Source organism: Cyprinus carpio, chromosome B8 (genome assembly GCF_018340385.1).
Source record: "Cyprinus carpio isolate SPL01 chromosome B8, ASM1834038v1, whole genome shotgun sequence".
Taxonomy (NCBI): Eukaryota; Metazoa; Chordata; class Actinopteri; order Cypriniformes; family Cyprinidae; genus Cyprinus; species Cyprinus carpio.
Genome location: NC_056604.1, coordinates 25,859,922 through 25,880,578, shown reverse-complemented (window position 1 = coordinate 25,880,578; position 20,657 = coordinate 25,859,922). Strand labels below are relative to the sequence as shown.

The following is a 20,657-nucleotide window of genomic DNA, read 5'->3' as shown; positions in this document are numbered from 1 at the left end:
GCATGTGCTAAGTGAGTGAAAATCAAAGATCACACAACAAAAGTGTGCACTCTCTCTTTTTCTCTCTCTCTCTCCCTACCATTAAGTACCCTTTGCATTGTTTTACTTGTTTTTGACATGTCCGACCGGACTATAAACTTTCCAGTGATGAAAAGTATATTCACTCGACAAGCTCGCGCATCTCCGCCGCCACGCGCTCAATCCACTCAGCATGCTTTATCAGCTCACGCACGTCAGCTATACAGCCATTGATACTGAATGTTTAACATTATATTCATTGCATACATACACTTCGTAGACATCCTTAATCTCTAATAACTTCATTCTGCTGTCTGTTGTTCTGTTGTCTGTGTTTCTTTGTCTGAATATGGCATTACATGCTGTGTGGTATCGGCGTTTGGTATCGGGTCATTTTAACAAGTACGAGTACAAGTACAGGAGCTCAGTATCGGTCGATACCGATACCAGTATCGGTATCGGTGCATCCCTAATTTATAAGCTGTTTTTCTCACAAGGTCAAAAATTACTGGGATTGCTATCCTATATGAAATGATTCACAAAGGCCGTTTTATTCTACCATGAAATAGTAGTGTGGCCTTTACCTCTAAGACACACTCTTGTGTTCCTCAGGACCTTGGGGCGCTGAAGATCCCTGAGCAGTTCCGGATGGCGATCTGGAGGGGCCTGCAGGACATGAGGCAGGGCCACGATTACGGCCAGCAGCTCATCCGCTCCAGCAGTAACATGGCCAGCATGGCCATCAGCGCCGGAGGAGAGCTGCAGCGGCAGCGCGTCATGGAGGCCGTGCACTTCAGAGTGCGGCACACCATCACCATCCCAAACCGCAGCGCCCCCACAGGAGCGGAGGAGTGGGCTGACTTCGGCTTTGACATGCCCGACTGCAGGATACACAAGCACTCCATTAAAGAGGAGTTCGCAGAAAGCGACGTTCGCTGAGAAGGACCCATCGCTTTCCATGCATCGTCCGTATTGATGTCTTTAAACTGCGATGGACAGTTTGCATTTCCATATAGTAGCACTTCCATATTTGACAACAAGGGATTTGATGAGTAAAAAAACTATTTGCTTTTATGAAGACCAGGGTTCAAATGAATAATTTTATTTGATTGATTATCATTTGTGGCCTTATGCTAATATCACATCACACAAAAAATGATCTACTAGCTAAAACGAATGATATTATTAGGACGCAGTTATGAACTGTTAAAAGCAGTGTATGATTTCAGAACATTGCCTTATTTATTTCGGCTTGGTGTAAATAATAATTGTGCAATCATGAATTGAATTACGTGTGAAGTAATGCCCGTAGATCAAGTGGATGCTTGACCCACAAAATCATACTTTATATTTACTTATTTTGAAAAACGCAGGTTTATCGAAGCCAGACATGTAAAACTAGGCATTCTGTATTTGAATTATTTTCTCATTATAAGTTATACTTAATTTTAATTTTTCATCAAAGTTTTACAATAACACCATAAAAGTGAATTTACATTTTTTAATTATTAGCATTTTTTTTTAACTAAGACACGTTTTTTGAAGTGGTGCTTTACACTGCAACTTTTTTTATTTTTTATTCTATGAATTATGTAAGTATTATGTTATTGACAGGGAGACACTGGATCATCATAAGGGTTATCAGAATTGTAAAGTTTTGTGGTATTAGCCTTGCAGGACAAGGTTTTATTTATCATGCTGTACTGATATAATGTCTATTTTTCCTTTCGCATATGTAATCACTGTCTTGTTAGTTTGTTTTAAATGTCTCTAAATGTATGATGTTTTTTTGTAATAGTAAAATTATGGCTCAGCCAAGGTATTAAGGAGGCATTTCATCCCCAAATTGCAAACACATATATATATGCACACACACACATACATTATGATTTTATTTTATGAGAATGTAGATGCATTTAAAAAAAGGAAACGTATTAAATATATTAAAAAAAAATCAACAAAGTACAACAAATAAGAATTTTGGAATAAATGTGCTTGATTGTAAACATTTTTTTTTTTAAATAAAAAAGAAAAGAAAAAAATTAAAATTGGTCTTTAATCAAAATATTATTTTATTTATTTTTTTATTTTGGGGCTTAAAAAGAATATACCTGGATATAATTTTGTGAGTTTCACCTCTTCAACATGAAAGAACAAAAACTATGTACTGTTTAAAAACCTTACTCCACTTTAATATCACTTTTAATATTGCTAGTACTAAGACAATGATAAAGTACTTTTTTTCAGCAGACCAAACACAATTATTTTTGTCTTGTTTTCCAAGTCTTGTTTAGGTGACAAATACTAGAGGAAATCAGGAAAGTGTTTTAGACAGAGCCGTCATCCAGGAACATTGTCTTCTGTGGTATATAAGAAATGTATTTATATTTCTTACACCCATAAAGACTGTGTATGAAACTGAACTAAGGGCCATCTTGAACATTAATGATTTGGTGGATTGTATGCAGTCAGAGGTACATTTGTCACCTTTACTTAACAAGTAAATGCATTTGTAAATAACTAGTGTTACCCATATAACTCCTTGTTGTTCATGTGATAAGAACAGCACATTTCAAACTGAGTCCCAGGAGGTTAATCTGATTTAAATCAGCCGTGATGGTGAAATACCATCATATAGATCAAAGCACTTTATGGCTTTAGGATATTGTAAACAATGTTATATTCACAGTTAATATCAGTCAGTATTATGTCATGCTGTGTCATTTTGACAACTACAGATTTTAGAAATGTTTTTAAGAGTTATCTTGTGTTTTCATTAAAGAGCTGTAACGCTGTTTCTTTTTTATATTGCCACATTTGAATGCTGTAAAGTGATTTCTTTTTTAAATAAATACTAAAGTGTGCAAAATGAGGGTGTTAAGAGATGTGTGTTTAATCTAGATTTAAACAGAGAGTGTCTGAACCCTGAACGTTATCAGGAAGGCTATTCCAGAGATTGGGAGCCAAATTTTTTTAAAGTTTCTAAAAGTCCCCATATGTACACAGTTAATATGATAAACCTTTATATAATTGGATCATGTAGTTTAGTTATTGAATTAAATTGGTTAAAGTTACTGGAAATATTCTAGAACTAACCTTTATTAATGAAAATATTTTTCTATTGCCATTCATTTGTAACATTACATTTGCATTTAATCTTTTAGCAGACACCTTTGTCCAGTGTGACTTACAACAATGGACAATGACTCAAACAAAATAGAAACAATATATATGTTGTGACAAGTCCCAGTTAGTCTAACACAGTACATGTTGCAAGTTTTTATTTGATTTGATTTGGGGTGCCGTGACGTCTGCTGGTGTTGGTTCATTGTGTTTTATCAAGTCCAAAGTCAAAGCAGCCGTCTATCAGGAGATTTTGGAGCACTTTATGCTTTCATCTGCTGACAAGCTTTATGGAGATGTTGATTTACTTTTCCAGCAGGACTTAGCACCTACCCACAGTGCCAAAACCACTTCTGAGAGGTTTGCTGACCATGATATTACTGTGCTTGACTGGCCAGCCAACATGCCTGACCTGAGCCCCATATGGCATATATGGGATATTTTCAAGAGAAAGATGTGAAACAGTCAATCCAAACATACAGATGAGCTGAAGGCCCTAACCCTAACCCTAACCCTATATATATAGTTTCTCTCGGCCGGGGGCCGGCTTTTTGCTAATATAAATGACAGGATACTCCTCACCTTCCTGAACCTGTGAGGACTGCTCCCAGTCCCGTGTCGGCGACATCCATCTGCAGCAGGAAGGGGGCAGCTAAAGTCCGGGGCTCTGAGAACTGGCTCCGAGGTGAGGGCCCCCTTCACCCTCTGGAAGGCTTCTTCCGTTGCTGGTGTCCACTGTATCTTCTAAAAACCCTAAAAAGCCAAACCTAAAAAGTCTCATACCTGAGTCTTGGTTTCAACTCGGAGACCTCGTTGAGGCGGCAGAAGTCATTGCAGAAATGGAGGGTGTCCGCTGGTTTTCGGGACCATCACGATTGGGCTGCACCACGGGCTGCGTGATGGTTCTATCACCCCCAACTTCAATAAAATACAACAAATGGGACCCTGCCATTTGTTGTATTTCCTCCTTAATAGCTTGCCGACGAGCCTCATGGACGCGGTAGGGCCGTTACCTGACGACGACCCCTGGCAGCATCCGGATGTCATACTGCAGGACGCTGGTCTGCCTGGGAAGAGAGGAGAATGCATCAGAGAACTGACTGACCAGGTGCTGCAGGTCCCTCTTCTGGGAAGCCAGAAGATGGATCAGAGATGGCAAGGGCTGTGAGCTGGTCTCTAGTCCCAACCCACTTCTTCAGCAGGTTGATGTGGTAGAGCTGCTCCGCTCTCCTCCTTCTTGGCTGACACACACGTTAAGTCACCAGCCCAATCTTTTCCAGCACCTTACAGGGACCCTGCCATGTGGCAAGGAACTTGCAAGCAGCGTTGGGGACTAGGACCATGACTCGGTCTCTGGGCTGGAACTCCTGTGGTTGGGCTGCCCAGTTGTAGTGGCGCTGTTGAGCCTGCTGTGCTTTACATAAGTGTTTGCCACATACAGGAGGCCACAGGGTTGCCGGCCAAAGAGGAGCTCGAAGGGGGTGAAGCCAGTTGAGGCCTGAGGAACTTTGTGGATCCCGAAGAGAACATAGGGGATCATAAGGTCCCAGTCGCGTTTGTCCTCCGTGACCACTCGTTTCAACATCTGCTTCAGAGTCTGATTAAAGCGCTCGACCAGTCCGTCAGTCTGGGGATTGTAGACTGTGGTCCTCAATTGTTTCACCAGCAACAGCCTGCACAGGTCAGCCATTAGCCTGGACATAAAGGGGGTACCCTGATTGGTCAAGATATCGCTGGGATGCCGACTCGGCTGGAGAGCAGGAAGAGCTCCTGGGCGATGGCTTTGGCGGTGGCTTTTCGGAGGGGAACTGCCTCTGGGTACTGGGTGGCATAGTCGACAATCACTATGTGTCCATGTCCCCGGGTAGACTTGGGCAACGGCCCCACAAGGTCCATCCCAATGCGCTCGAAGGGCACCTCGATGATGGGCAGCGGGATCAGCGGACTGGGGGGAGGCGTCCTGGGTGATGTCACTTGGCAGGTCGGGCAGGGTTGGCAGAACCGCTTTACTTCGGCCTCCAAGCCCGGCCAGTGAAAGTGGTCGCGGATCCGCTGGATGGTGTTTGTGCCCCGAGATACCCTGCCAAGGGATGTGAGTAGGCCAGCTCCAGTACAGTCTCCGTCTTTGTGCATGGCATCAACAATAATTTTTCCTCCCCACTTCGATGCGTGACACAATAGAGCAGGCCGTTTTGTACGATGAAATGCAGGAGAGGGTGGGGGCCAGGCTGAGCTTCCTTGCCTTTGATGACCCGGACCTGTGTCCAGCAATGCTTCAGCCTGTCGTCCTCGCGTTGTTCCTTTCTGAATGAACACATCATAGAAGAGGTTAGGATTTTGGGAGGGGGACTCACCTTCTCTCCCGCTGTCTGAGGCCAGGAGAACGGGGCGCTGATGAGGTCCTTTCGTGGGCCTCCTTCTTTGGTGGCCCCCTCTTGGGCTAACAGGCTGCGTAGCCTTTGCCAGCAGGTGGTCAAAACCAGGCCAGTCTCTCCTGATCAGCACGGGGACGAGAAGATCCTTCATCACCCCAACTTCCAAAGGCCAGGCACCAGGAGTGGCAAAAATAGTCACTCTGTGAGCTGGAACTTGTCGTGTATCTCCATGGACACAGGTTATGGGGAGGAAGGTTTTATATTCCACTCGTGGGGCGAGAATATAAGACGGTACCAGAGTGACCGCACTGCCGGAGTCCAGGATGGGCCAGTACGGCTTTCCATAAACTCTCACGTCCACTTCTGGAGCTCCATCCGGCAGGTCGCGGTACACAATGCAGCCTACCAGCCAGGTCCGTGCAGGAAGCGCGGGGGCCTCCGTCTGCATGGGCTCATCCCGCGGAGAGGGAGCCGCCGACCTGCTCACTGGTCACTGGGTGCTCTCCAGCGTGCATCGCTCCTGGACCACCCTCCGTGGAAACAGCGGCGCTCGCTCCCCAGCATCCCGATGTTGGGCTGCATCCGCCAGCTCAATAGCCTCCACCAGCTCCAAGGTGGTGGTTGGGTTCTTCATTCCAACTGCCTGTTGGTGAGATCAGGGAAGGGCTCGGAGAAGTCTATCACAGCACATTCCGCCACCTGACTAGCCGATGGAGCCCCCTCCAGCAGCCAGAGCTGCGCAAGTCGCATGAGTGCGGCGGCCTGGACACCATCCGGCAGACGGTGCTTATATTCCCATTCGTGGAAGTACTGAGTGGCACAGATAGAGGATAACCCCAGGTGGGCTAGAATTTCCTTCTTGACCTCCTTATACTGATCGGCAGTGGCAGCAGGAAGAGCGAAGTATGCACGCTGGGCTTCACCCGTCAGCAGCAGAACCAACACCCATTCACATGTATTCCATACTCCATACTTCAGAGGTTGCAGTTGTTTCAAACATCTGAAAGAATGTTTTCACATCATCGTGGGGGGTCAGCTTGGGTAGCAGTTTAGCGACTTGTACTCGGGGGTCTTGCAGCAGAATGCGTTGAGCGTCAGCGGTACGAAGAACCGCAAGCTCCTGCTCCGTCTCTCCTTGATGGGTGGCGAGGTGCTCAATGATCTGTTGCTGGCGGATGCTAACCTCTGTGAATCGCTGGAGGATTTCGTCCACGTTGGGGGAGGACCACTCACCTGTGACAGGAAACCGGAGACACAAAGAAAAAAAGGTGAGGTGAAGGAGAACGCTTGTCGGTAATTCTTCACTGACTTGCCCGCATTCTCCACCAGTGTCACGGGGTAAAGAATCACACAACAAAGATTGCTCAGTAAATGCCCTGGAGGGTGGATTTATTTACAAGTGGGGGTGATAAAGAGACAGGTCCAGGTGGTGCTCTGGTGCCGTGAATGCTCTCTTCCTTCGTCCCAGTGCAGTGGGTCCGTGTTGTGCTCCTGTGGGGCTGGTCAGTTACACGCTGCTGTCTGTGGGAGAAATGAGAGGGTGAGTTAATGCTCAGAAGTTGATATTGTGTTATATTTTAAACACAATATTATGTTTTTGCTGAATTTTGCAGCGAACATTACCTTTAAAATCATAGCAGAATTGGTGTACATCTCCGAGCAACACAGCGGTGTTTAGGTTCTGAATGAATCTGCTTTTTGAACAAATAGTGTGAACCAATGATTCAAAGACCCATTCATAAAGAGATCCCTTTACTTAACTCCTGAATTAATCAGTAGTTTGAATGAATCGAATGAGGACATTTACCGCCACCTGCTGGCAGATTTAGTTTCTTGAGTATAATTTCATAAAAAAAAAAATAATAATAATAATAATAAAAATCAATAAAAAAAATATATATATAAATAAATAATGATAACAAAAACAAGCAAAAAGTCATCATTTAATCAAAACTTTCTTTTGTGGAACATATAAAGGGAGGTATTTTGAAGACTGTTGGTAACAAAGCTGTTCTGGTTACTAGTGACTTTCATTGTATGAACAAAATATACTGAGATGTTTCTCAAATTATCTTCTTTTATGTCCCATAGTTTATGTTAGGCTGTTGTAGCCTATATTTTTTGAACACCACACAAGGGTTAAATAATCGTTTGTGGGTAGTGTCACAGTCAAATTGATTTTGCGATTAATTAGATTAATTAATCGATACATCATGTAATTAATTAGATTAAAAATTTGAATCGAATGATTGCCCTAATAATTGTATATATATATATATATATATATATATATATATATATATATACCATATATAGTGTTAAAGGGTCAAGTTTAAAAAAAAAACAATAAATAAAAAGAAAGCAAGTAGATAGAACAGAAATAATAGAATAGAGAGTGTTCGACTTGAGCTGGGCAGAGCTTTCCAACAGTTGATGTAAAGTCAGTGAAAGTGATTTTGTGCCTCTTTGGAATGGCACAATAATGCGCCTTTCCCATTAAGAAACAAACTCATCTACACCTTGAGTGAATTTCCAGCACATCTATAGATTTGTGTGCACAGAAGTGACTGGGTTTCAGTGCGGAGGTCCAGCGCAGGGAGCGATGTATTCCGCGCGCGGCTGGTGTGGTCTGATCTGCTGCGGTTAACAGAAGCACTGACGTGTTCACAGAGCAGCAGCGCGAGAGAGTGACACAGCGGCGCAAGCGGGTAAGAGAAACACGATTCCTCTAATCTTACACCTAATCTGAACCTCTCACAGCTACCACGACTCCTGGAGTATGCTAACCGCCCGTCTAATTTGATCGCCCTCCAGTGGCATAACGATTGTACAATTATATTTTTTATAAGATGATATAAAAGGTAGTGCTAGCAAAGTTTGCCCCTCAAACGCCTGCGTTCGGATTTCCCCGGAAGTGAGTTGTCCACTTTTCCGCGTGTCTGCTGGTGTCTGTAGTTTCTTCTCGCTGTCTCCCAGGTTTAATTTCGATTACACATTCCCATACAAAAACTACAACCCGTGTGTTTCCGCTCGAGGCAAATAGTTTTGTGTAGTAGGATGGGAAGTGTAGTCTACACGTAGGCATTCGTGATTTGGATCAAAGGAGAATACCTGATTTAAAAACTACATTAACCAGCATGCTTTGCGCCTTAAAGGAATCACTCAGCCGCGGCTAACCACCGATGCGAAATAGCAAATTAGCTCATGAGGTCTGACTATTATCCTTCTAGTTACGTTATTAGTGAGTTAATGAAATAAACGTTGAGGTAAGTGTCTGTTGCGCCTGTTGACTAATGAGAATAGCTCTGTACCGGAACTAAAGCTACTGTTCATTTGCATTCACTGTCCTGTTTGATGTAAATGTCAGGAAATAGACACGTATCTGAACCAGGAATCGCAGATTCTGCCATAAAATAAACACTTTTTTATATCTATATATACATATAAATAACACATGTTGGTATTCACCAAATGTGAGTGAAAGATGAGGCTGATGAGCTGCTTTGAGGCTTCAGTCTTTTACAGAGACACCAAGCCGGTTCTTTTTTCAGTTTATGTGGCGTTTTTCGAAGGTAATCTTAATTTAGGATGATTATTACACTCGAACAACCTCTTGTTCATTGACGGGGTTGTTTGCTGGACTTTGCCTCAGATTACATGTGTAGTTTAGCACACGGAGGCTTCCCCTGGTTTATCATCAGGAAGTCCATCTCGTTAATAAACGCACTCCTAAGTGTCTGACGGAAATGTGCAACACGTCACAGGTCCGCAAGAGGGTGGATTATTTAGTCAACAAGTGTGTTTGGATTTTAAACCCAAAATGTCATATAACCCCACCTGTGAAGTGCCATTCACTGACAGTACAGAGCAGTGTTGCCAACTCGTTTTCGGGGGAAGCTGCTAAAGGAAGGTCGATTTGCTGCCAGAAGTTTGCTATTTTTTTTTTTTAATTGATTTCCAACTACAACAAAGAAATAGAACATATACAGTATAATATAAATAATAATACAGGTAAAAAAAAAAGAAAAGAAAATAATAATAACAAAAAATAAGTAAATAAATATATGTATGAGATCAACATAAAAGCATCACAAAGAGACCTAATGCGTTTTGCTTTACTGTTTTTCAACCCAAGTAATAACTCAATATAATTTTTCATATCTATCTGAAATAACAAAAAATTGGGTACCAAAAGTTGCTAAATGAGATTGTGGCGTCATTGCACGATTACATCATTACGTAATCACGACAAAATTGTGTCACTACTTCAAATCTCAGCAAAAAAAAATAAAAAATAGAATGTTCATTTAGATTTGTTTGCAAAAAAAAAATCTAAATTCATTATATAATCTTACAATAGAAATATCTATTTTTAAACACAACATTGAATTATTGAACGTGTAATCACGACAAAATTGTCACTACTTCAAATCTCAGCAAAAAAAAAAAAATCATTTAGATTTGTTTGTAAAAAAAAAAAACAATCTAAATTCATAATATAATCTTAAAGTAGAAATGGCTGTTTTTAAACACAGCATTGAATTATTGCACACTTACACAGTTTTCGAATGATTACAACTTAAGTTTTTATTAGCTAGTAAACTAATAAATCTACAGATTCTGAACAATTCTAGTTTTAAGCAGTGTATTAGTAGTTAGTATGCTGCACTCTAAGAAAAGTCTACTTTTTAAATTCACATTCATTTTAAATTACGCATTGTATTTTGTGTTTCCGGGTTACAGTATTAAAATGGATAATGTCCTGGAAAATTACTAGTACCTTTTTCATATTTCTAGATATTTTTCTTACAGTGTGCTAACTGATCAGCAATCGCAGGTACAAGCTACTAACAAAGTGTATCATAAATGAACAATTGTTGAACTATTAGTATTATCATATTCATAATTGTGGGGTTCTATATGATCCCCTTAGGGGTGCATAGGAATTGTATGAAGGATTATAGAAATGTATAAATAAAGGATTACATTTACATTTTCCTTTAGGGTTGCTTTAAAACACTGCCTTAATTACACTTTTTTTTTTTTTTTTTTTTTTTTTTTTTTTTTAAGGAACATTTAGGAAATAAAGATGATGCAATAAATCAGAGTTTTGTTTTCACATCACATTTTTTAAGGGTTTAAGTTTAAGGCATCAGTTATAATTCTCCACAGTTTGAGAATAAAACACTTTTAGAAACATAAATTAGTGTGGCGTAGTTGTTCAACACCATTAGACGTTATAAGAACAGTTATATTATACAGAAAAACATGCTTAAGTAGACGACGGTGGGATGCGATTGTGGAATTGTACTCCTGGATGGCAGAATGATTTGCATGCAGTTTTGAATAGAGATTTGTTCAGATTGTGAGCTTAAGTATCAGATTTATATTGTGTTATATCAGGGTAGATGGGTAGCAGTGTTTTGCATTGTGATTTAACTGTAAAAATATTCCCATTTTCACTGTACACTCAGTACGTACCTCTGAATTCACAGACAGAATGCCAGAAGGAGACAGTTCCGGTGAATCCATCCATGGGAAACCATCAGCGATCGGAAACTTCTTTAAGCGGCTCGGGCAGGTCAGGCTCTTGGAAATGACTGTTTGAGTGATTTTAAGATCGCAGGTCAGTGCTTTGGATAATCTGAGCTACGTTTTCTCTTTGAAATGCAGGTTTATCAGTCATGGTTGGACAAGTCAACACCGTTCTCAGCAGTCCGATGGGCGGTCACTCTTATTCTAACGGCCATATATATGATCCGAGTATATATACTACAGGTACAACTTCTGCTTCTGTTTAGGAACATTCACAAAATGCATCTGCTTTGACATTATGGGTACAGTTATCATGCCGTTGTAGACTCATTAGAATGTAACTTGTGGATTTTTTATTACAAAATGCGAATCGAATGACACTTCTGTCTTTTATTAGGGGTGGTACATAGTCACATATGCTCTTGGGATCTACCACCTAAACCTCTTCATTGCTTTCCTCTCACCTAAAGTGGATCCCTCGTTGCTTGATGATCCAGGTAGGACCGGGATTTAAACAAGTCTTACTGTCCTCACTGATAATAGCATAGTTTTTTTTCCCCTAATCAGTGTCTCTTCATTAGATGAGGGTCCAGCACTACCCACGAAACAGAATGAAGAGTTCCGGCCGTTCATTAGGAGGTTGCCAGAATTCAAATTCTGGTAAGTTGTCACATTCTGGAGTTTTAATGAATATAGGGCCCTATGAAATCTGTTTTATTTTTTTCCTAAATTCTGTTTTTTCTATTTTAATTTTTCTTGACTCCTTTTTTAATAGTTAAATTAAAATGTATTAATCAAAAAGCATGTCTAATTAATTAAAATCATGAAACTTATACATTTTCACATCAGTTTATTAAAAGTTTAACAAAAATGACATGTTTAGGGCTCTATGAAATGTTTTATTTTTTTTTCTCACCATATTTTTTTATTGTTAACAAATTCTGTGTTTAGCATGTCTAATTATTTGAATGCATAAAACAACTTAATTTATTAATTTTATTCTTAAAGTAGTCTATTGTTTTTTTGTTTTTGTTTTTTTTCCTCAGAAATTCTGTGTGTATTCACATTTTTCTGGTTATCAAATGAAGGCTTAAAATGTTTATTTTATTTATCTTTTAATTATTGAAAAATTAAGCAAACTTTATTTTTTGACAAACAAAGGGGATTTACTATCAAAATTAAGGGTGTACTCACACTAGGCATGGTTACCCTGAACCGTGCCCTGGCCCACCTCTTCCAACCGGGCCAGGGCCGGCAAAACGAACCACGCCCGAGCGGGGCACAGAGTCAAACGAACCGGGCTTTGGGGGTCAAACACGCTCAGGGCACAGTTCAAAACACCTAGTGTGAGTACACCCTAAAACATGGAAGAAATGTGTAATTATTCCTTAAAAAATAATGTTTGTTTCATTTTAGTAGTAGTAGGTTATGTACATTCTACTGAAAAATAGTAATAGGTAAAATGTCTTCAAATCAAACAGGACTTTTATTTTGATGGGTTGCCGTGAATACCTTTATAGTTCTGTGTATGTGATATGACGCTAGTTTTACGCAAATCAAATGGTCAAATGCTCATAAAGTGACTCTCAGAGCAGTTCTGGAGATGTTGTTCATGTGTTTACGTCCTTATTCAGTGAGACAGCAGACTCTGAGAACACCGAGAGCGTCACGCACGCTTCAATGTGTGTTTGTGTAGCAAATGAAACCGCACGTCTGCGCCATTCATTAACAGAGACACGCAGAACATGCAGGATTCATATTTAAATCGACTTTTGTGGCTTAATATTTACAGGTACTAGTCCATATCGTGATTTGATTTAAGAGTAATGACCTACTTTTGATTAATTCATTCAAAATTAGACAAATTCCGTGACATTCTGCATTAAACTGTAAATTGCATTTTTATGACTGGATTCCGCGTTTTCCGCATCACGGAAATCATAGGGCCCTATGAATAGTCCACCCAAAAATGAAAGTTCTGTCATAATTTACTCACCCTCGAGTTGCTCCAAACCACAAACAGTTGCTGGTAGCCATTGACTTCCTTGTTTTTTTTTAATGGCTACCAGCAACCGTTTCATCACCAACATTATTCAAAACATCTTGGTTTTTTACAGAAGAAAGAAATTCGTTCAGTTTGATCCAGTGACAAGCAGAAATGATAAATGCTGTGATTTTTTTTTTTTTTTACTCTGTGAAAAACATGGACAGAACCACAGAATACAGTCATAAAAATGGAATTTACTGTACAGTGCAGATTGTATCAGAATTTGGCTAAATTTGCATGAATACATTAAAAGTAGGGCTGATGTCTTTGTGTGAATGAGTGGCAGAGTTTTACAATAAACTGTGACTGAAATCTATTACTATTGTACAGTAGAATGTACTCTTCAAAGTAACAATAATAAAAATACAGTTCATTAAAACGTTTTTTTTAAATCACACAATATCAGGGTTTTTCATTCAAGCAGCATTTTTTTAAAGATTAATTGTTGTGTAATAATATGTATTCATAAAACACATCATAATTCATCATAATACACAGAATTTATGAAAAATAAGACCAGGCACTATTATTGTTAAAATTGTAATTATGCAATTCAATTATGAAGTTATTAAATTGTTAAAGTTGTTTTAATTCAATTGATTAGACATCTTTCTTATTATAAAAATTTAACTCGGCCATAAAAAAAAAAAATATAAAAAAAAAAAAAAAAAAAAAATCACATTATTTAGGAAAAAATAAAACATATTTCATTATGTTATCCCTAGTGGTTGACCGATATGAGTTATTTAAAGAGCAGTGTGGCGATATACAGCTGATCGGTGATCTAAAATTTTATTAAAAGATATTAACACATGTACAATATTGCCACAGTAAATGTAATATATATTTGACACAACTGTTACTGAAATAACTTTCAAAATCAAGTTATTTGTCCTGAAAATGTTTCATTTGCATTGTTTTGCATTGGTAACACGCCCCTTTGCTTTCATGATTGTGATTGCAAAACTTTCAAGTAGATGTTCTGTTGATTTGTGAAAGTGCAATAACTGATAATGAATGGGTTTACTCATTATAATGCAGCCCTAGCCTCAGTTCAGTCAAAATAAAAGGAGGACCTATCAGCAAATTCAATGATAATGCCAAATAATGATAATCCTTTGTAAATAGCTTCATTAGATTTTGTTTTCAAAGACTCCTGGATTTCTGTAGTTATTTTCTCGGTTTCTTTGATGTATGTTGTATATTCCTTCCGAGTGCGTTGATTTCTGCGTGCGTTTGGTTGATGTTGCAGGCATTCAGCGACGAAAGGCATCATCATCGCTATGATTTGCACGTTCTTCGAAGCCTTCAATGTGCCGGTGTTCTGGCCCATCCTCGTCATGTATTTCATCATGCTCTTCTGCATCACCATGAAACGGCAGATCAAGGTTCGCAAGTGCACGCTTTTCTTCACCAGCTATTTTAGTTCACAAAGCTGAGTTACCTAAAATAGAGGTTAATTTGCACTGAAACTGAAGTTCTTTGTCACTGTTTGTGTTTCCTCTGCAGCACATGATCAAGTATAGATACCTGCCCTTCACACATGGGAAGAGGACTTACAGAGGCAAGGAAGACACAGCGAAAACCTTTGCTAGTTAAAATCCCCCTTCCTGAAATTAAAGTTATTAATGAAGAATGGTGCGTAAGGGGGGGGTTGAGGTTTTCTTTTTTTCTTTTGCTTTCTTTCTTTTTCTGAGTAAGGAAAAGCCAAGCTTGTTGAAACTTTTGAGCAACATGATACTGCAATGCTGCCTTTAAGCGTTTGGGGTTTGGGTCTTTGAGAAATGCTGTTGAGAGCTTTTACACTGGCAAATTTGAATATATTTGGACAACCAAGTATGAGATTTGACTCATTATTTTTTCAGTGGTCCCCATTCTTCTTTAAACCAAGAGGATTTGATAGACCATCTTCTCTAGTATAGATTTTAAAATAGTAGTTCACTTGGAAATGCTAATTTTTCAATCATTTACCCACCTTCGTGTCATTTTCAATCAATATGGCTTTTTTCAGTGGAAAACAAAAGAGTATGATATTTAGCAGAATGTATGTGCTGCTCTTTTCCATAGCTTTAATGTTATGGAAAATAGCAGTATTAATATAATTTCATTTTGTGTTTCACTAGTGGAAATATGTTATTGGTTTGGAATTAAGGGAAGGTGAGAAGTGGACTACTACATGATTATTTATGAACGTGGAAATATAATATAAAATAGTGGGAAGAGATGTTACTGATCATAGGGACTTGCCACATGTTAATATTTGCCTTTTATGAACATTTGTAACTCTCTTAATGTGCTGTAGCATTGTATTTGACACCTTGATCACATCCATTCGTGCTGTTTGTAAGTTATTTTTCAGTAGTTTAAAACGCCCTCACCTTGTACATCAGGTTTTTTAAAGCAAGCGTGCATTCCATTAAAATAGTATGATACAAAAATATTGCTGTATGTTTTTATCGTGTAAGCATTCCCAGTAAAAACTTTCTCTTTTTTTTCTTTTACAGAGGAAACATAAAGTTGAGTGCTTTAACAATTACAAATGGATGGAGAGGGTGGAAGGTTTTTTTTTTTTTTTTTTTTTTGTGCTGGGCCATAACTACTAGTATAGATTTTTTTTTTTTTTTAAGGCAAATGGAAAGAACTTCAATAATCATTGGAGAAGAGATACATTTTTCTATCAAAGTGCTTGTTTTGGAGGGGGAGATTAAAATGTATATATTTTTTTTAATGGTTGGCATGTTTGATTTTTTTTTTTTTTTTTGGACAATTGCATTTTTACTGTATTAAATTAATCTTCATCAAAACAAAATAGTAGATTTGTTAATTCCTGATTAAAGACATTGCATGTTTTAGGTTTTCTTGTGCTGCTGGTTAAGAGAAAACAAGATGATTTTAATAACTAAGTGTAAATTTTTCACTCCAAATGCTATTAAAAGGCTGTGTCCCTTCACTGCTCTTTACATTTAATTAATGAATGAATTGAGTTGTATCGATTGTTTTTTTTTAATCAATGTCCTTGTTAAATAGTAAATAATGCATAATTATATAACCCCTAACCCTATAATAAATACATAATATTACTCAGAATTAATTGTATAATTATACTGTACCAAGGAGACCTTCAAAAATAAAATGTAACCATGACTCTACAGAATACTATGTTTGGGTTAATCAGAAATGAAGATAAGGTAAAATGTAATGGTGCATACAAATATTAATTTGTAATGCACAAAGAAGAACTATAAGCTTTTGTAGTGCTGAGATAAACAGCATCTTACAATATTTTACATTTGCAAATATACAGGTGCAGGTCATTTAATTAGAATATCATGAAAAAGTTGATTTATTTCACTAATTCCTTTCAAAAAGTGAAACTTGTATATTATATTCATTCATTACACACAGACTGATATATTTCAAATGTTTATTTCTTTTAATTTTGATGATTATAACTGACAACTAAGGAAAATCCTAAATTCAGTATCTCAGAAAATTAGAATATTACTTAAGACCAATACAAAGAAAGGATTTTTAGAAATCTTGGCCAACTGAAAAGTATAAAAATGAAAAGTATGAGCAAGTACAGCACTCAATACTTAGTTGGGGCTCCTTATGCCTGAATTACTGCAGCGTGGCATGGAGTCGATCAGTCTGTGGCACTGCTCCGGTGTTATGAGAGCCCAGGTTGCTCTGATAGTGGCCTTCAGCTCTTCTGCATTCTTGGGTCTGGCATATCGCATCTTCCTCTTCACAATATCCCATAGATTTTCTATGGGGTTAAGGTCAGGCGAGTTTTCTGGCCAATTAAGAACAGGGATACCATGGTCCTTAAACCAGGTACTGGTAGCTTTGGCACTGTGTGCAGGTGCCAAGTCCTGTTGGAAAAATGAAATCTGCATCTCCATGAAGTTGGTCAGCAGCAGGAAGCATGAAGTGCTCTTAAACTTCCTGGTATACGGCTGCGTTGACCTTGGACCTCAGAAAACACAGTGGACCAACACCAGCAGATGACATGGCACCCCAAAACCATCACTGACTGTGGAAACTTTACACTGGACCTCAAGCAACGTGGATTGTGTGTCTCTCCTCTCTTCCTCCAGACTCTGGGACCCTGATTTCCAAAGGAAATGCAAAATTTACTTTCATCAGAGCACATAACTTTGGACCACTCAGCAGCAGTCCAGCCTTTTTGAAGCGAGCTTCTGACGCTGTCTGTTGTTCAAGAGTGGCTTGACACAAGGAATGCGACAGCTGAAACCCATGTCTTGCATACGTCGGTGCGTAGTGGTTCTTGAAGCACTGACTCCAGCTGCAGTCCACTCTTTGTGAATCTCCCCCACATTTTTGAATGGGTTTTGTTTCACAATCCTCTCCAGGGTGCAGTTATCCCTATTACTTGTACACTTTTTTCTACCACATCTTTTCCTTCCCTTCGCCTCTCTATTAATGTGCTTGGACACAGAGCTCTGTGAACAGCCAGCCTCTTTTGCAATGAACTTTTGTGTCTTGCCCTCCTTGTGCAAGGTGTCAATGGTCGTCTTTTGAACAACTGTCAAGTCAGCAGTCTTCCCCATGATTGTGTAGCCTACAGAACTAGGCTGAGAGACCATTTAAAGGCCTTTGCAGGTGTTTTGAGTTAATTTGCTGATTAGAGTGTGGCACCAGGTGTCTTCAATATTGAACCTTTTCACAATATTCTACTTTTCTGAGATACTGAATTTGGGATTTTCCTTAGTTGTCAGTTATAAACATCAAAATTAAAAGAAATAAACATTTGAAATACATCAGTCTGTGTGTAATGAATGAATATAATATACAAGTTTCACTTTTTGAAAGGAATTAGTGAAATCAACTTTTTGATGATATTCTAATCATATGACCAGCACCTGTAGTACAGAAGCTCCAAAAAGGCACTTCCACTTAAAAATGCAAGAATGTCATTGCATTAGATAGCAAAACATCAAACCAGCTGCATCAAACATATGATGCCTGAGCTTTTCTCAGAACTAGTGTTATCTTTATTCTGAACAGTAAGGGAGGGTGGGATAAGATGTTTCGGCCGTAGTTGTCATGCAATGATACATTTAGAAAGAGTCCATCATACAAGCGCACAGTGGCAAGTAATAACCATTATTAAAGCTAAAAACTTTTGCCTGTCAAATGTTTGATGTGTTTGGTATGACAGCGAAGGAGTTAACAAATAGAAGTATATAAAAATATAGGAATAAATAAGTGGATGTAACAGTCAGCTAACAGTCAGCTAAAAAACAAAAACAAACAAAAAAAAAAACATGTCCTCACTTGTTAAAGTTGTCAAAAAAGGTTTTTTCTTAGTAAGAGTACTTTAAGTACAAGAACAATTTCCCTTCTTCAAAATGTCATGTTTAATTAATTTGGTAAATTCTTGTTTCTTACACAAAATGTAATTGTAAGAGAAATTTACAATCGATTTCTGAGTTAAAACTCTTTACACACCATTTTTTAGTGCACTTCCAGACTTAGTTTTGTGTTATTGTAGATATTTTCCTGTAGGGTGCAGCAATGTCACATTTAATAGTGTATTTAATTGTGAAATTGGTCTATATGATGCACAATCTAGAGGATCCTTATCCTTTTTTAACAACAAGGAAATACAGGCCTGGTAGAACCAAGAGTCAAATGAGTCTGAGAATACTGAACATAAAAAACGTGATAATTCAACAGAGAATTTCTTTAAAAAGTAAGAAGGAAGTCCGTCTGGGCCAGGAGATTTACCTGATTGCATAGATGTTATTGCTGCAATAATTTCCTTCTGAGTAATAGGTGCCTCAAGGCTATGGCTCAGGTCTTGAGAAAGGGAAGGCATGGTTAGGTTACTGAATGAGGTTTCCAAATTCAGAGCTATACAAATTTAAATAACATTTTTGGAACTTATCGTTAATTAGTTTATGATCCGATGTTGTACAGCCACTGTCAGTCCGTATTCCAGGAAGAAGTTGCTTCGCTCAAAATCCGCGCAATTGTTTGGCCAGGAATTTACCAATCTTGTCACCATGCTCTTAAAAAGTACTTCTGTTCCTCAGCAACTTGACGAGAGGCAAGAAGGTTGAATTCTGTCTGGAGTTTTAAACGTTCTTTATAAAGTTCGGGTGAAGGCGGATTAGCATATTGTCTGTCTATGTTCAGAATCCAAATAGCAATTTCAGTTTGTTTCTGTTTTAAACACTTATTTTTGTGTGCTACAAATGATATAATTTCACCCCTCAAATAGGCTTTCATATGTTCCCAAATCGTTGCATTGGACACATCCGATGTTTTATTTATACTCAAAAAAGTTTTAATATGCTGGAGATGTGGGTAAGAAAACTCTCATCTGAGAGAAACAATGGATCCAGTCTCCACTGTCTTCTTATACACTCAGCATCAGAGAAAGCCACTTGAAGGAGCAGAGGAGCGTGATCTGAGAACACAATACTGCATGACTTAAGAACTGACATTAAAGAATTATCAATAAAAAGGTAATCTAATCAGGTATAGGTATGGTGAACATGTGAAAAGAATGAATATTCTCTTCCTGTGGGGTATAAAAACCTGTACGGATCAGAGAGGCTATAGGCTAATCAGCAAGAAATTATTTGATATGAGCAGCAGATCTGCTAGGAGTGGCCGGGATAGGGGAAGAGCGGTCTGATACTGGGTCTAAATAACAATTAAAATCCCCACCAAGAATAAGAGAATAAGAATTGAGATTAGGGAGTTGAGAAAAAAAAATCTCTTAAAGAATTGTACATCATCAAAGTTAGGCGCGTAGACGTTGGCCAAGATGACTGACTTATTGTAAAATTTGCCTGAAACAATAATAAAACGTCCATTCTTGTCCGATATAATGTTTGAGGACTTAAAAGGAATATTAGCCCTAGCCTTACCCCCGAAATTAGAATGAAAAATGTACCTAAACGCCATTGGTCAGAGTCAAGCAAGTGGGTTTCTTGCTATCTAAAAACTATCCCAGCCTCGAACCCCTTTAGGTGGGTGAAGACTTTACCCCTTTTCACTTGGTGGTTTAGCCCCTTGACACTCCAACTAATTAAATTCAGATTACCCTTCATCTAACTCAGTTATAGTGAGAATCAATAGAATTGCTACAATAAGAAAAAGAAAAGCACACGAGCAGAGTACAACGGCGTTTTAGTGCTACGTTGAAAAAAAAAATCTAAGATTACAATATTAAAGTCGTAATATTTCGAGAATAAAGTCGTAATAGGCCTACTACGAGAATAAAGTCGAAATATTACGAGAATAAAGTCGAAATACTTCGAGATTAAAGTCGAAATATTATGAGAATAAATTTTCACATATTTGGAATTTTCACAAAGAAAACAGTTTAATTTAATGATTTTTTTTCACATAAATACAGCGATATCGATATCTGATCTTTAAAGAGGTTGAAAACACATTATTGTAAGACACATAATTTGTGTTTCGCTATAAAACTGATTTTGAAAGCTGAGACATTAAGAGTAGGTCAATCAAGAGCACGAATCTTATTGCTGTTGGGTGGCTGGCGCACTACAAATAAC

General features: G+C 38.5%; 2 protein-coding genes across 9 annotated transcripts in view; both read left to right on the top strand.

Moving 5' to 3' along the window:
* Window positions 1–1,893, top strand: part of tp73 (tumor protein p73) — a 35,127-nt gene extending 33,234 nt beyond the window's left edge. For 3 of the 4 annotated variants that reach the window (XM_042730280.1, XM_042730281.1, XM_042730282.1), the window contains one exon: window positions 631–1,893. In XM_042730280.1, the coding sequence (XP_042586214.1) occupies window positions 631–957 (327 nt within the window). In that variant the 3' untranslated portion in view covers window positions 958–1,893. The remainder of the gene's footprint in view (window positions 1–630) is intronic. The other variant, XM_042730283.1, reaches the window with a different exon arrangement.
* A 6,052-nt stretch (window positions 1,894–7,945) lies between these two features.
* Window positions 7,946–16,048, top strand: LOC109063826 (protein RER1). 5 transcript variants are annotated; one of them, XM_042730279.1, is made up of 8 exons: window positions 7,946–8,224; window positions 11,012–11,097; window positions 11,190–11,294; window positions 11,449–11,548; window positions 11,633–11,711; window positions 14,351–14,486; window positions 14,608–14,662; window positions 15,603–16,048. In XM_042730279.1, exons 2-8 carry the CDS (start codon window positions 11,017–11,019, stop codon window positions 15,611–15,613), a joined length of 567 nt encoding a protein of 188 aa, XP_042586213.1. In that variant the 5' UTR covers window positions 7,946–8,224; window positions 11,012–11,016; the 3' UTR covers window positions 15,614–16,048. The 5 variants fall into 5 exon arrangements, with proteins under 5 accessions (XP_042586213.1, XP_042586210.1, XP_042586208.1 ...); XM_042730276.1 differs by having other exon boundaries at window positions 7,947–8,224; window positions 14,608–14,736; XM_042730274.1 differs by lacking the exon at window positions 15,603–16,048 and having other exon boundaries at window positions 7,947–8,224; window positions 14,608–15,536.
* The last annotated feature ends 4,609 nt before the right edge of the window (window positions 16,049–20,657 follow it).

Excerpts from the sequence above, each read along its gene's own strand:
- LOC109063826 (XM_042730276.1), top strand. The coding sequence starts at position 11,017 with ATGCCAGAAGGAGACAGTTCCGGTGAATCCATCCATGGGAAACCATCA. Across the intron at positions 11,295-11,448 it reads TCCGAGTATATATACTACAG|GGGTGGTACATAGTCACATA; the intron begins GTACAACTTCTG and ends GTCTTTTATTAG. Across the intron at positions 11,549-11,632 it reads CTCGTTGCTTGATGATCCAG|ATGAGGGTCCAGCACTACCC; the intron begins GTAGGACCGGGA and ends TCTCTTCATTAG.